This window comes from Mytilus edulis, chromosome 14, assembly GCF_963676685.1.
Source record: "Mytilus edulis chromosome 14, xbMytEdul2.2, whole genome shotgun sequence".
In the NCBI taxonomy this organism is placed as follows: Eukaryota; Metazoa; Mollusca; class Bivalvia; order Mytilida; family Mytilidae; genus Mytilus; species Mytilus edulis.
Window position 1 is genome coordinate 66,344,937 of NC_092357.1, and position 16,920 is coordinate 66,361,856.

The 16,920-nt window shown below is 33.7% G+C and overlaps 1 protein-coding gene across 2 annotated transcripts in view; it reads right to left on the reverse strand.

Moving 5' to 3' along the window:
• Positions 1-16,920, reverse strand: part of LOC139503853 (homeobox protein Mohawk-like) — a 360,650-nt gene that overhangs the window by 325,877 nt on the left and 17,853 nt on the right. Inside the window, exons 2-5 of one of the 2 annotated variants that reach the window (XM_071293810.1) lie at positions 15,986-16,311; positions 11,119-11,499; positions 6,132-6,201; positions 4,949-5,321 (exon numbers count right to left, since the gene is read on the reverse strand). In XM_071293810.1, the coding sequence (XP_071149911.1) occupies positions 5,231-5,321; positions 6,132-6,201; positions 11,119-11,499; positions 15,986-16,311 (868 nt within the window). In that variant the 3' untranslated portion in view covers positions 4,949-5,230. Of the gene's footprint in view, positions 1-4,948; positions 5,322-6,131; positions 6,202-11,118; positions 11,500-15,985; positions 16,312-16,920 lie in introns of those variants that run through there. The other variant, XM_071293809.1, reaches the window with a different exon arrangement.

Sequence of the window (16,920 nt, forward strand, 5' to 3'; positions counted from 1 at the left end):
GTTTAAAACTTGCTATCGAATTTGAATATTTTTTTTTATGTATTTACATGAATTAGTTATTATATTAATTTTTTTCTTTCTTTTAACTGTGAGAGGTCTGATAGACGGACAAAATAGAAAGAATATATCTACAGTAAAACCTGTTCAAACCGAACATCTGCTGGATTTAAGATTTTGTTCGGTTTGGCCGATGTTTGGTTTTATCAGGATCACAACACAAATTTATTTGATATGGACGGTGCTAAGAACATGTTTGGTTCATGCAAGTTTTCTGTTTATGCAGGATTCAGTTCAGTCAGGTTGCACTGTATTCGTCGACCGTCTTTGTCTCTATTTTGATTTAATGTATAATGTTTTGAAAGCACGCTAAAAAGCTAGATCGTGAACTTTGACTGAACTGTATTTTTTACCTTAATGTCGGAAACACAGTAATCAATAGTAATCTAGATGCTAATCTGGCTTCCTTTCTAATAATATCGTCGTGATGATTATGCTTAAGTACGGGAAACTAGTTCTTAACGGAACCAGTCTCAGTGATTCCGGAATCAGGAAAGAAACAATGAAATTAAATCGTGACAAAATTAAACAAGCAATGAAGTCATTGTACCATCACGAAAAAGACTATTGTACGTTTTGTGTGAACTGAGTTCCGTCCAACCAGGCGTTAATGAGATTGCTAAGAAATAAATGTGTATTGTGACTTTATTTCCCAAGCAGACAATTGTTTAAAGGACATTACATACTTTCCATCAATTTTTAGAATATTATTGAACATTGACATCAGCGAAGTGTGTATTTACATGTAGGAGACGAACCAAGATATATATCTTCAAGGGGGCAAAATATGTTTGCATTGTCCCGAAAATACATGAAATATTTGTCATTGGACGTTAAGCAAATATTAATCAATCTAAACCTTATCGCGCCAAATTTTACATAAAATAATCTACCAATTTATCGCATATTGATACTGTAACAAAAATATAATTCGCACTATTAAATATAAAAAAGAAGAATCTGTTGTGGTATGATTGACAAGGAGGACAAATGTCAACAAGAGACCAACGGGGACGCAAAGATTAACAACCATAGGTCATTGTACGGCCTTCAGCAATGAGCTAAGACCATAGCACATAGTCCGCTATAAAAGGCTTACAAAATATACAAATCCTTGGTTTAGGGGAGCGACCATTCGATTTTTGTGGGGGGGTGCTAGGATGTAAAGTTTTGTCCTGCATTTTTTTTAGCTGTAATCTCTGTCCTGCCTTTTTATTTTTCACTCTGTTCGGTCCTGATTTTTTTTTTTAGTTTATCCTGACTTTCTTTACCTAAATTGTCGTCCTGACTTATTTGTTTGCAAGTGTCTCAACCTGCCCCCCCTAAAAATCAAATGGTAGCTCCCTTACGTTTTTATGATAGAATCGTTACGATTTCTTTCTTTCGCTTTCATACTGGAATATAATTTGCTAAGTTCGGGCCAAGCGTATTGCTTCAACGTCGATTCAAACATGAAGTCTATGGTATGTCAAGTGTCAAAATTAAAAAGGTCGGGCCAACTAATTTGATGTCAAAAAGCCGTTAGATGTAATCTATACAGAGCTCGCCAGAGTACAGTCAAACGGAAGACCGATTAAGGGGCATTCATATATTGATTCTATAAATACAAATGTTTACATGACCAACATAGATTTTCAAAATAAACAATTGCTTGCTTTGATTTCACTCTTTTGAAAACTCCTGTAGCAGAATCAAAATAATTTCCCAAGTGAAAACCAAAGTACACTGTAATTGCTCGTAGTTGAAAAGAGCTTCATCATTTCAATTTGTTATGTACACTCAACAGTCAGTTGTGGATAAACAAATATTTCTTTCTGCAGTCGATCTGTTGTAATTGTTTATTTTCTCCACATTTCCGTGACAATTATTCCGGATTTCTTCTATCGAGATATAATCGACTGGAAAAGAAGGCATTAGCGGATCCGATGGTGGAGGTTATAACAGCTAACTCCTTTGTATGGGGACATATTATTTGAAACCCACCCTTTTTTCCGACGTATAGTCGGTATAGTTTCGGTTTGTGCCCTTTGAACTTAAGGACGCTTAACTATGGCAACAGAATACGCATGCTCGAAAATCCTTTCTGTGATTGGACAAGATGCTGTCATGGTGGGTAATTTGGTTGTGTTTGAAAAAAACGTCTCGTTAATTATATCGTGATGGAAAGCAAGTGAACAACTATAAATATTTGAACTAGATCTTACAAAGATTTATATTTTTATTAAAATAGTTGTTTCTCCAATAGCTCTTTACAACCATGACAGCTGTTTATTCGGGACAATTATATATTTTTTAATGTAAACTTTGTTGTACGAATGTACATGACTTTTAGAACGCACCTACGTATGTGAGATTTCCGCGGGGTTTTGGTGAATGTAAACAGAAAGATACGAGGACCGAGAATACTGAACACAAATAGAGAAAACGTTAGTTTAATGTAAATATTAGTAAATGTATATTTGTTTCTTGTTATTTGCACTTGATTTTTTGACAAATAAATTTTTTAGGTATCATCACAATATTCTTATATATTATTCCCTTAATACAACCAGACTTAGTAAAGAATTTCTTGTAGTTACATTCAGATGCAGATTTAAGTCATTGTGCTTCTGAAGGTTATCGAAATGATAGTTTTAAACTTATACTCAAATTTAAATACGTCGGATATCTTTTTTAAAGATAGTTCTTGTTATTACGTGTATGTATTTAAACCCCTTTTGAAAATTGATACATGTACTATCCTATCCCTTTGTCGGGCATTGAGAATAACAGAACGTGTGCAAATGTCATATCTTTGTGTACGTGATGTTTTAATTACATCAGCAAGAATACAGAAGCAATTCAAAAGGCTCAACTTATTTTACATTTCAAATCTTATGATGAAATAAATGACCTGTCTAATATTATAGTTAATATACAGGAGACTTCCCGCACTGATTAGATATAGGAAGATGTGGTATGAGTGCCAATGAGACAACTCTCCATCCAAATAACAATTTATAAAAGTAAACCATTATAGGTAAAGGTACGGCCGTCAACACGGAGCCGTGGCTCACACCAATCAGCAAGCTTTCCAAAATTACTACTGTAAAACCAGGCAAATACACAGGTCGTGGGCAGGCAAATACACAGGTCGTGGGCAGGCTAATACACAGGTCGTGGGCACGACTTTTAGAACGCACCTACGTATGTGAGGTTTTACAGTAGTAATTTTGGAAAGCTTGCTGTTTGGTGTGAGCCACGGCTCCGTGTTGACGGCCGTACCTTTACCTATAATGGTTTACTTTTATAAATTGAGAGTACATTGAGAGTACATTGAGTTGGGTTTTTTTGAGAGTACATTGAGTTGGTTTTTTTTTTGAGTACATTGAGTTGGTTTTTTTTTGTTGTACTGTGTCACATTTTGTTATCCATGGTCTTTTGCAGCTTAATACTGAATTGGTTATACAAGTACCCGGCCACGTCCATTTGTATTTTTGTCCATCTGATGAGTTAAGGCTTTTCCAACTGATTTTTATAGTTCGTTCTTATGTTGTACTGTTATACCACTGTCCCAGGTTAGGAGAGGGTTGAAATATTTCGACATTTAGACTGATATGGCACTTTAACCCCGCCACATTATGTATGTCAGGCGCCTGTAATTCAGTGGTTGTCGTTTGTTTATGTGATACATGTACATATTTGTTTTTCGTTTTTTTTTTTGTACACAAGTAAGGCCGTTAGTTTTCACGTTTGAATAGTTTTACATTGTCATTTCGGCTCATTGTTGTAGGCCGTACGTTGACCTATAATTGTTAATTTGTGTCATTTTGGTCTCTTGTGGAGAGTTGTCTCATTGGCAATCATACCGCATCTTCTTTTTTATAATTACTATAAGTTAGTTACATTATGTCCTTTTTTGTTTTGGTGGTTAGTTCCAACTTGTCTCTTTGAGAATCGCACCACATCTTTTTTAAAACGAAAATATTCCAGTTGTACAAATGTATATTATGGCTAAAAACGACCAGATCTTACCAGCTGAAGCTTTGCATGCTCACTTTTGGTAGCAACATTATTCTGATTACAAGGATTAAAACCAGATGTGTTTAAAATTGAGAAGAAAATGGGGGAATGTATCAAACAAGACACAACAACCCGACCATAGAGCAGACAACAACAGAAGGTCACCAACAGGTATTCAATGTGCACAGCGAGAAATTCCCGCACCCGGAAGCATACCTGTTGCCATTTTACAGAACTAGGAATCATTATTGTTCAGATTAGCACCACGACCTTTGTATTTGCCTGCCCAAAGTCAGAAAGCTCATCTATCGTAAATCTATAGTTGCTGTCAGATGCTTGATATCACAATGTAGTGATTGTATTTATTTCGTATAGACGCTGGTCTATTCCGGCTGAAAACCTCTAAAAGGCTTTTCGTGTCGTTGAAGTCGTTTTTTGATGGTGTCCCTTTGTCTATCTTCCGTTGTCTCTGCAGTATTTTTAGTTATCTTATCATTTTGGTCGCTTTTCGTGTTTTTCAAAGTTTTTCTTGACTTTTGATTGTCTCTTTGGTACAATAAAGTAAAATCACAAAAATACTAAACTTCGATGAAAATTCAAAACGGAAAACCCCTAATCAAATGACAAAATCAAAAGCTTCAATACATCAAAAGAATGGATAACAGCTATTCCTGACTTGTACAGGCATTTTCTTATGAAGACATTGGTGGATTAAACCTGGTTTTATAGCTAGCTAAACTTCTCACTTGTATGAAAGAATCTTCCCTCTCTTGTATTTATAAACTCATCTAATGTTTGATAATAGCAGAAATATTTTGAGAATGTTGATAACCATTTGTTGGAAAGTTGATAATTTTGGCAGGAAAAAAAGAATAAACTAAACACCATATTTAAATTTTGTTGCTATAACAATAAAAATTTATTCCATTCCCAGACACACACTATCTTCAACCATTCACGCATATCTTCAAAACAACATTCATTGCGCATGCTTAAAATGCGTTTGACAAATAACATTAAAAATAAAATCTAAACATTTTAAACACTTTCCCTGCAGTTCCTGTAACCATAGTAACGTATAAACAATTAAGAACAATATATAGTCCTCCTAGTTTGTAACATAGGCACAGATGCATATGGAATGCATTAAATATGGAGGATAATCACGTGACTACATAATCGGGTATCTACTACGAGATCTCGCGAGAGAGGTCAATGCCATTACAGCGCTGATTTCTTTCAAGTGAATATCGTCTTGATTCCTGAAAAATAAGTAAAACTAGGTTAAAATAAGGCCACTACTTGCATAAAATACCTTTACTTTTTGTACTGAGTATACTAGTGGTCATAGAAACACTGGTACTATTTAGGAGTACCTGAGTTCAGCTCCGTTTTAGGACAGCTTTGTGTTATTAATTTTCAAGTTTTCTGTGTTGTTTTGTCTTTCATTCGTTCTTAGTTTTAACCATTGTTTTCTACTGTGTCTTTGGTTATCCTCCGCTTCTCAGTTTTATACGTGACATTTAAATTGTCTTGTTGTTTATTTTTTTAAGGATAATATTGTCTCAAGTTTAATAACTGATTTGACTTTTGGTAACAAATCAATGAGGGTTTGGACGGGATAGGGTTTGGATGGGATACCTTCACTTCTGTATTCTCTATCTTAAAAGGCAATTTTCTCAATTCTCTAATTCAAACACCCCATAACAAATTCTCTATTCCTTATAAGTTTTCTAATGTTCACTATTATTTTGTCTCCCCCCCTTTTATTCTGCACCTATTGTCCATTATTATTTATTCTACGAACCCCATCTAGTCTATGATCAATTGACAAAAGAAAGGAATTAGTTGATGAAGATTTCCCGTCGAATGATGAACTATAATTACCCACAATGCCTTCCAATCAAATAAGGTGATATTAGCACATTTTTGTTTTTGTACCTACACATTATAGTCATGATTTAATAATACAGCTTTGTAGGTGTTTCAGTTGACCTTTTGTTATCTCTCTTTTATAGACATGGACTTCTTTTGTAGAAATTAATGACGTCATAAATAATTATATATATTACCTGCCATGTACGTCCCCTGAGATGCGCCGACGCCTCGCTGCAGATTCCAACTCATCTGAATTGTCTGAAACTAGAAAGATAAGGAAATTCAAATGATGCATACCTTAATTGTCTGTTTCAGTTGCAAGGTTTTTATTATATACATGTACATAAAGAAAATGTGGTATGATTGCCAATGAGACAGCTCTCAACCAGAGACCGAAAGATAGCAGCTATAAATCACCGTAAGTCCTTCAACAATGAGCAATACTCACACTGAATAATAAGCTTTACAGGCCCAAAATGTCTGTGTGTTTTAGTCAAGTCAAAACTATAACTTGTAACTCTTGAATCTAGTCAGGAGGAAGACAAACAAAATCCCACATCATTTATCCAATGAAAATAGACTATAATCTGACGGAATGTCCCTCTATTAAATGTTGTTCAATGATTATATCCAGCTTTAATTTTGTACAGCGGAACAGAACGTTTTTATTTTTTTCTTGGTAAACCCTATTGTGACATCGTATATCCGTCCCCTACATGGCCTCGTATTTCCCATATCTTTTCCCAACCTTCGCCTTGGTATCGTATTCCCATATTGTTTCCCCTTTGATATTTTATTCTCAGTATTTTATCATCATATATGATTTCCCCCTTCGTAAGGCATTCGCTTACTTCAACATCCCTATCATTTCCCCTCGGTATCTTATTCAAATGTTTTAACATGCAATCTAACCACACTTCATGAATATCTTTAATAAACATCCCATATTCCCCCCCCTTTTTTTTTTTTGGTATTCAGCATCCAGTATCATTTCCCCCTTGGTAAGGCATTATGGTGTTTTATTCCCATATCATTTCTCCTTGGTATCTTATTCTCCTATTTCAACATCCCATACTCTTCCGGCTGGTATCGTATTCCCAAATCATTTCCCTTTGGTTTCTCATTTGCCTCCAATTTTATCACCTTTTGTGAACATCTTTAATTAAGTTAAGTGCCGGACTGTAGTGTGTTGACAATCGACATCGGTGCACTATTAATTAAATTTTACCACGACTTTTACACAAAGCATTTAACTATTCATCCTGGCGAGTCCCGCGAGACATTATCAATTATAAGTTGCTTTCTAGCATGTTCTAATTTACATCTGGAACCTAATATTAATTACATTGTGAATGTTCATAGCGTGGTTTAGTTTTTATACCGTTATAGAAAGTTTGGACAGAAAATAGAATTTATTAATTAACAGTCTTTCATAGCTTGAAACGATCGAATCCATCAATACTTCTTTTAGATTTATCTCTCCCTAATTTACATCTCGAAAGCATGGCATTTTCAAAGGGTTTTATGTTTTGGATTGCATGCATCACAAAGCATTAAAGAAATTGCTGTGTATTTTTGTACATGCTTAAAGTCTAAAAGATATATTGAGTTTACTCTTTTGTTTCCATTTATCAATGTTCAACTTGTTTCTTTTCATTAAACAATTATTGCATAATGTTCACGAGTAAATTCACAGTTCATTATATATATACATATATTATATATCCATTTAATTTCCCTTTTTCAATAAAAAAAATATTGTATGAATTTCAAGAGTGAATTCACTGTTCATTTTATAAGATTTATATGTATGTATATATTAGAACTCCCGTGATATCATTGATTCGTCTAAATATCAACCCAGTAATGTTAGATCTGTAAAGCGGAAGCACTCTCTGTACTTATAGATGTTTTAACGCGAGTACTGGGCAATATGAACTATTCGCTCTTAATACGTAAATCGTCAGTCATTAATCGGTTATATAATCTTGAACACAATACATCATGGTAGTAAAAACAACTTTTTAATGTGACACTTTGATTTCTATAGTACTGTATTAAGTCTTTCTATTGATTGTAAACACAATCTTTTCTTAAAGAGTTATAAAGTTTCCAACTTATCACAGCGGGAATCCTTTTCATTGCAAAAATAAAACTATCGATTTAAGAAATAATTCGATTTTCTCTTGTTACGTATACGAAAGATGTTGTGTTAATACTTTAATTCGTATTTAGATCACGTTTTTATATGGGAATACTTGCACTTTAAAAGGAAGCTAAAAAAAAAAAAGGCGTATGGATGTGCGTCAATTTGACCGGAACCCAAGACAAAAGAAAACATCAAGAGTTCGACATATGGTCTGTCTGTGTACTCTTTGTTTTTACACCAAACTCGGTCAAGCAACGTGATGTTTCCGAATGTAAGTGCATTTGGAATAAGTTTCGTATGAATCTATTAAAAAAAGTATAGAATGTCCTAATCCCTTCCCAAGACCAATCATTAATATAAATTATAGTTTATTGAAATAATGTATAGTAATACCCCAACGGGGTTGATGGCATAATACAATATTGAAATGCTTGGAAGGATAATAAGTTCCCATTTTGGATTCATTGGCCTAAATCCATAACATTCATTAAAGAATATAATCCTATTATCCTCAAATAAATTATTAGTTTACTATTAAAAATTGCGCAAAACGGCTTTATCATTACACAAAAACCAAATTAAATTGAAGTGAATAAGATATTAGGGAAACTACTGTTAATAATCCATCATTCTGTGTGCGTAGTAAACTAAAAAACAATGGTCTTACGAATTTAAGTATAAAATATATGACCCTTCCGATATCCAGACCCTAATAAGTCAGTACCCAAACGTCTTACAAGTAGGTAAGTACACTTGCACTTTTACATCTTCCCACATTTAATGTCAGATCGCGTTAGGACAGCTACAACATTAGCTGATTTAAGATAGCCACGTCTTAATAAACCAGTCCAAAACATTAATTGATGTAAAAGGTAAACAGCAATTGATGACAGAAACGTTTAATGCAATTACACGTGACGTAATACAACAAACTTGACACGTTAGGCCATGTCTATTTGTTTTGCGTTTACTGCGTTTTTTATACATGTATAATTTCCAAAACCTATAACAGCAAACAAGAAAAAAATACAAAAGAAAAATTGAAACACGTTATTAAAAATACTTTTTATTTTATTTTCAAACGATTTTATGACATACAATGTATATTTGTGTTTATTTTTTTTGTACCCAAGACTATCTAAATCCTATCATTTGGGCGGAAAACAAAGAAAGACACTTGTGTTGCCTACCATTAACCTAGCACCAATCTACGATGGTGTATATTTAGAAGTTCATGTTCATTATTATCAAATGTCAGTACACAGATGAGTATAGCGAATTGTGCTATAAACACAGATAGCTGTTTTGATTGCAGACAAGTACCGATCGTGATATACAGGAACTGGACTGAAATATTAGGCGCCAATAATCTGCTGTTGTTGTCAATACATTTGGCGCCGAAATGGAAGTGAAGGTCATTGACCCCTCGAATGTCAAAACTGCAGCGTATATAGTAACCACAAGTATTTGGTTACCTAAACGCATGTCTGCTAATGACATTACTTTAGATGAATAACCTTCACCTTTGGGCGTAGTTGATTGGCACTTTATCTCATGTGACAAGACAATTTCCATTGTTCCATTCATTGATTGGCTGCGTAAAACGACCAGTCAAAAGAAATATATATTTATTTTCGGATTAAATAATTTGTAAAATTTATGCAACAACGCTACCGCAGTAAACATAAAATGGAGAAAAAAGAGCCATCAGCGTTATTTTGTAATTTGCAGCAGACGTGACAATCTTAAGCAATAATCCATGGCTAGAAGGATCATTTCAAGTATCAACTTCATACATACCATCCCTTCCGGTCATAAATTCTATATAATTCAGCATTTAATCATCAATGTCCTTTTTATAGTGAATGGTGCTCGACATAGAGAAAAATGCTGATGAAAGCATTTTTCTGTTCATTAAAGCTCAAATAAATCTTTATTACTTTTATATTGATACGAAATTGTCGTTGAGGGCTGTTAATTTCACGCCGATGGCATCGAAACGTGACTTTATACACAATTTGAGTTTATGCCTTTGCAAATGTGTCAAACATTTTGCTCTCCAGATGTGATTCATTTGATACAAATTGATGGAATAATTTAATTGATTATTTTTTGCATCTGCCTTTAAAGTCTCAGATATGCAAGACACCGTTATATCTGGTTTATCCTGTTATGATCGTTTTCGGAAGAGTTATATCCCCTAGAAGACTTCCGTTTGATCTTTTTCCAAAGAGTTTTCCTCCTTAACATGCTTAATAGTCCAACTCCTTTTGATCTTACTAGTTAACGTTTATCAATATAACTAGGGCATTTCATACCATCAATACATTTATTGTTATATTTCAAATAAAAACACGTTACAGTTGTTTAACAAAAGAGGAAACATCTTAAAATATCTCGTAAAAAGTATATTTTATACAGATTGGAGGTGATAAATGAAAATGTCCCCTTTAAACACATGTATGACTCACAATCGACAATTTTGCTGACTAAAATCAGATCCCTTAGGCAACAAAAGTCCACTTAAATTCATAATCAAGTAATATAGATTACATTTTAAATTTAAATTTCACTTAAAGCCATTTAAATCTACATATGGTGTGATCGCATGCCTTATTCCTTGACGTCTTGCACTAATAAATTTAAACAACTAACCTATTTTCCATATGATTGATTAAGGCACAAAATATAATCTCTTATGAGGAAACATCGGTTTTTTTTCTCGACAGAATATCAATAAAAAAAACTTATCAACCTTAGTTTCGAATAAAAAGAAACATGTATTTAATAGCAAGTTATTGTAAGGAAATTGGTGTCTGATAAATTGTATAACAATGCCCAAAACAAATAAAAAAGCGATGTTTGCATTGGTCATCCCTTTATTCTGAATGTCACAATTCTTTGTTTGGAACCTACCATATCTTTTGTTCAAAATAATTTCTTGTGTATGCATATATTCTTGATTCAGTATAAGTGAGAAATTATAATCCACTTAATCTAATTGTGTCTTTCAATTTTAATCATTTACTTACCATCGAAATAAGAATAGCTATAACTGTCATTCAACGAAACCCCTGATGACGTAGACATTTCTTCATAATCACGTGATCCAATTGAACCGGAAGGTCGCCTGGATCGGGTTTTTGTAAATGCAGGTACGTCCATCTCAAGGTTACTATGCGCGTGCCCAGAATGATGGCGATTGGTATCACTCAAGTATCTTTGTAAAATAGTCTGTTTGAATTTATTTTGAGATCCTGTTTCGTGCTGCGTTTTAAGGGGCCCTATAAAGTCGTGCTCTAACAAGGGGCCCCTTGTGGGAGTTTGAGATCTAGAGGGAACGACGTCTTCCATCGGTTCATTTTGTTCAATTTGTCCTTGCTGATTTTCCTTAGGAATCTGTCGACCATCATCTGAAATTTAAATAAAAATCATGTCACGTGATATACATATGAAAACCTTAATTCCAGTGAAAACCTTGAAAAATAATAAAATGCATCACGGTATTTACTGGTTAAAACATGAAATCCAATGACCATATAAACAATTACTACTAAAAGTATTGAAGAAGGCGTTTAACTACCTTGACTACCCATTATGGTCACGCACAGTGCAGAAAAAAGTGTTGAATTTCATACAAAACAATTTTTTAGGCGCACTCAACCCTGAACTTGACCTTTACTTTTATTTAGTTCTTAAATCCTTCAAGATATTTTAAAAAGTCATATCATATCAATTTTCAGCTAACATTGATAAAGGTAGTCCGTTCTCAGTGCGTGCAATATGGCGGTAAATTTAATATAAGATCTGATTAATTAGGCATGTACTAAAAGGTGGATGTGAGTATTGGAGTGGAGTGGTTTTTATAGCTACACAACAACAAATGGAAGTTTTTAACGACCTTGACTGGCTATACAGCCCTTGCACGGTCGGTATAGCTACACATGTTTACAAAAATATCTTATAAACTCTATGTATTCAATCCGTGAATCCACTCAAAAACTCCAACATTCCACCATTCCACTCCACTCCACGCCACTCCACCTTTTAGTACATGCCGATTAATTTATGCCAGTCATTTGTCAGTCATTAAAAGTTCACAACCGTGTATAAAATTTGTCATTTATGAATGATATACTAGTTTTAATAACAGTTTACGTGTAGTATACTTGTAACATCTGGTTGGGGTCCTTTCATGTAGGCTCATATATATAAATAACCACATGTTTATATTCATCATGGATATTCGAACCTAAATGCTTTTTCTAATGCAGAAAAGATAAACACCTTGAAACCTTGACATAATATACTGATATAGTCCAAGATTGTACAAAAGAATAATTTAATTTAAATTCTACTGCATGCGGAGGTTACTTCGATATCAATATTATACGTTTGGCCTACAGCACCTTATAACAAACTTCTTATATTCGTTGATCACGTCAGGGAAAATAAATGTTATATAATTAAAGTTGTATTACTAAATGCATTGCATAAAGATAAAGATAGAGATTTCGAATCCAAAATTAAGAATTGTTACGTAAATATGACTATACATAAGATAAACATAAACATTGCATTTGATGTATGAACCCGCGCGTATATTTATAAAACAGTCGCCATTTTGTGTTGTCATTTATTAGCTAATATTATGCATTCCAGATGTATTCCACCAAGGCCAAGCTCTTATCGCATCCCTGACATTCAGCTCTGCTTGGTGGACGCCCTGTTATATGATGATGTAAACAAGTCTTGTATTACCTTAGATGCATGAAAACATCTTCGCGCCATTTTACTACTAACACGTGACAGCCGAAGTTGGGATAACATCAATGAGATTGCATCATAAAGTGACACCGGTCTTCTGCTATTGTATTCCACGTCGAAGTGAGAATAAAACTTTCATTGAAACCAAATGACATAAAGGTTGGAACTATGTAGCCTTCAAAACTTAAATAAAACCACAACTTCAGAGACCAAATGACGTAATATTTTGCAATTATGTAGCCTTCGACAATGAACAAAACTTGAACTTTGTGTGAGCGACTTGTCCCATATTCGGCACTGTTTAGTAGTTTACCCTGCACTTGAAAATAAAACCGTCTCATTTCCCCACACTTCAAATAAAACGCACCTCATTAACAATGTCACATAAAGAATTTAACTGATAAAGATCTCATTTCAGAAATGCAAATCATTTTAAAACTTATCAAATGTCATCTTTATCAAGATGCGGACCCCATGCAAACAATGGACAGGTGTGAATGATGGGGACATGGGGTTATACAACACAACAGTCTTTTATCTTGGCGTGTGTCAACGTTTAGATGTGCGATAGCTTAACGAGATTTCAAAGGTCAAGGTTAAAATAATTCACAAAATGGTTAAAACAAAGGCAATCAAACAAAGGATACCATCGCAAATAAATCAAAACGTCGGTAACATAATAAACATAATGAAATATTAGTAACAAAGAAATTGCCTTTGAAAAAATATCGCGTTTAAAATCCAAAGCAGTTATGCTTGTTCTGCGTTCGACAAAGAGCCTTTGTTCACCGTTCTATAAGTTTTCAACTTTTTGTTTCTTTTGTGGTTCGAATGCCTTTGGAATTAAAACCCGTGGTTAAAAAGTCAAACAAAGTAATTAAGACATCAACATGTGGAAACAAGTTAGTACATAAGCAGTTGATAATGATCGCTTCAGGTTTGTTATGATAAATAAAAAAAAGGGGGGCGGGGTTTTATTACAAGTTTTTCATCACTTATCTCAACAAGACATGTAGGCAATTGATTTTATCCATTTCGCACTTACAAAATGTCCATAAAGACATTCATCACTGTAAAAATTGCTAGTAAAAACCTTTTATCGAAGACATATCATTGAAGACATACAACTAAAAGATAACTACAAACACTCATGCAGAGAAAGATAAATGATAACACAATCAGTTATCGCAGTACTAATTTACTGACCGCTGTCTGAGAGGAAATAAAAACGTCAATTTACTGTAAAGCTGATTCAGCATCTATACATACTGTCCAGGGCTCCTTTATCGATTACACATTACCGGCTATAAACCGTGAAAACAAATGTACATTGTGTGTAATAAAAAAAAACAGTAATAAGCTTTGACCAGCCATGTAAACACGTAGGATGTATATTAAGCGAGGTTGAGAATTGTCTCATTAGCTATCACCCCTCCACCTTATATACTCTATTTATCGCAAAATTTCCGAAATTCAATCCCTTGTGAGAATTTCCCACTTTACAAAACGAGGTATATATACGAGGATCTGAATGGGTGCCTTCATTTCTCTACAATTTATTCTATGGCTAGTTATTCAGCACGTTCTTTCCTATTAAAATCAATTCTGTAAACCCCATTCAGACCCTCATTTATATGCTGAGTTTGTGAAATTAAATGTAGGTATATATCTAGGTACAAATGTATATAATTGTATAACTTGTCACCCATTCATCACGTCACTGTCTATTTATGGCAGCCATTGATTAAACTTTCGAAGGATATATCTTTCGTTCTTAATTATTATTGTTGACTTGTACATACGTCGGGGCAAATATTCGTTCATACAAACAAAACTACATTTACAGCTAATTACCTATGTAGAGCAAGACTTTGGTTGTATATATTGTACTATTGTAAGTGGGATAACGTCCAAACAAATTTAAATATAATATATACAGGTTTACATATGCCTATACATATAATTTGAAGATGTCAATCTTAATTACAAAGCTTGGGTAAAAAATTTTACAAACACAATCAGCTAGCCAACCAAAGTTTTTCTCTACAAGCATTAGGAAATTAGCTCTAAATGAACCCGAATAATTCAGTGTTTGTATGAGGTTCAGAATTGGGGCTCTTTATTTATTTAATTCTTTAAGTCTGTATATCATTGTATCTATTCTGCATTAATATTGACCCTTTTTTCTGTATAATTCATGTGTTTTGCCTATTTTCTCTATCATTTATTATATTTGCCCTCTATTCCAAAATTTTGTCCATTGTTATTTATTCTGTGTAATCTTAAAATTCATGAAATATTTGCCACTGGAAGTTAAGTAACCATCTATGTTTGATTCGATTAAAATAAAATAAGTAAACATATCGCCTTCAAAGGCGCCTGCATTTTTAATTTTTAGTGGGTGTAGAAGTAAACAATAAAACATGACATTTTATAATCAGTAGTTAAAAGTCATACGGGTTTTATCTAAAAGTCCAGAAAATTGATTTCATGACGTCGTGTTATATCTTGCAGTGGAACGTTGCACTTTAAAATTAAGTTATCATGGTTATCGATTTATATCGTATTTCCAAGAATTTTTATGAATTTCTTTCATTGAAAACGAATGCGGATTTTTTTTTATATAACATATGTTAATAACAATTTTTACGAAAAAGTTTTTACGAATAAAACCTCTCTATTAGTCAATCAAAGCAAGCGACTACATGTACTTTCACAAAAAAAAGATATACAATGAAACCTAGCTAAACCGAATTCTGCATTAACCGAGAACTTGTAGAAACCAAAAAATGTTTCATATGACTTGGGACAGGCGCAAAAATGTAGAGGGGTAAACATATGACATATTTTTTACATAATGGGTGTCCTTCAACATGTATTATGGTATATCTTCGATACATTTGTACTGTAATCCTATTTCAATATAGTAAAACCTGTTTAAACCGAACCTCTTTGGGACTTCAAATTTTGTTCGGTTTCGCCGAATGCTCGGTTTTCTTATGTTCACAACAGATAAAATTTGATATGACAATGCTTAGGAAAATGTTTGGTTTAGACAGGTTTTCGGTTTATTCAGGATTCGGTTTTGTCAGGTTTCACTGTACTCTTCGTCGTTCTTATTCTAATTCTCACCTGTGTTATCATCCGAATCGAATATACTGTCCTCTGAACTTATGCTTAGCAACTCAGCGTTGCCCTCCACGTGACTGTTATACAGTTTGACTCGTGACGACCAACTGAATTCTTCCCCTTTGACAGTACTCTTTAATCTCCGTCGAGCGTTGGCGAACCAATTGGAAACTTGCGTAAGAGACATACTAGATAAGTTACAGAGGATTTCTTTGTCCCTTTTACTGGGATAAGGATTATGTCTGTTCGAACACAGCCATTGTTTAAGTGGTCGCGTCATAGTTTGCATAGTTTGTCGTTTTTGTCTCACTTTGATTGGGTACACTTTTCTGAAAAATAGAAAAAAAAGCATTTAATTATTTGATAAACATATCATTTACGGTTGAAAGTAATCAATTACAAACTGGAGTGTGGATTATCGTCGAGTATGAGTTCGAGTAAAAGTTCGAAATAAAATTCTTATTTATTTATCTATTTTTTCTGCTGTATAATCTTATATTTAATTTCATTTTTTTTTTTTTTCATTTACAATTAATTTTCTGTTCCTGCATAGTAAAAGCTACCAATTACAAACTGGAGTGTGGATTATCGTCGATAAGAGTTCGAGTGATTGTTCGAAATAAAGTCTAACCGAGAATTCGAACTTCAGTACAACGTGAACTAAAAACTATAATTATAACGCTTACTTGAAGCCTAACTCGAACTTCAATGTAAACTCAACCTTTATTCGAACTCTGACTCGAATAAGAGTTCGAGTGAAAGTTCGAGCTAGAATTCTGAACTCAAACTCGAAGTCTAATATTTGAACTTCAACGTAGATTCAAACTAGTACTCGGACTTCAAAGTAAACTAAACTTTAACTCGAACTTTAAACTAATTACTATAGCTCAAACTCTATCTCGACGACTAGCCACACTCTGAAAAGTCTTAAATGTATT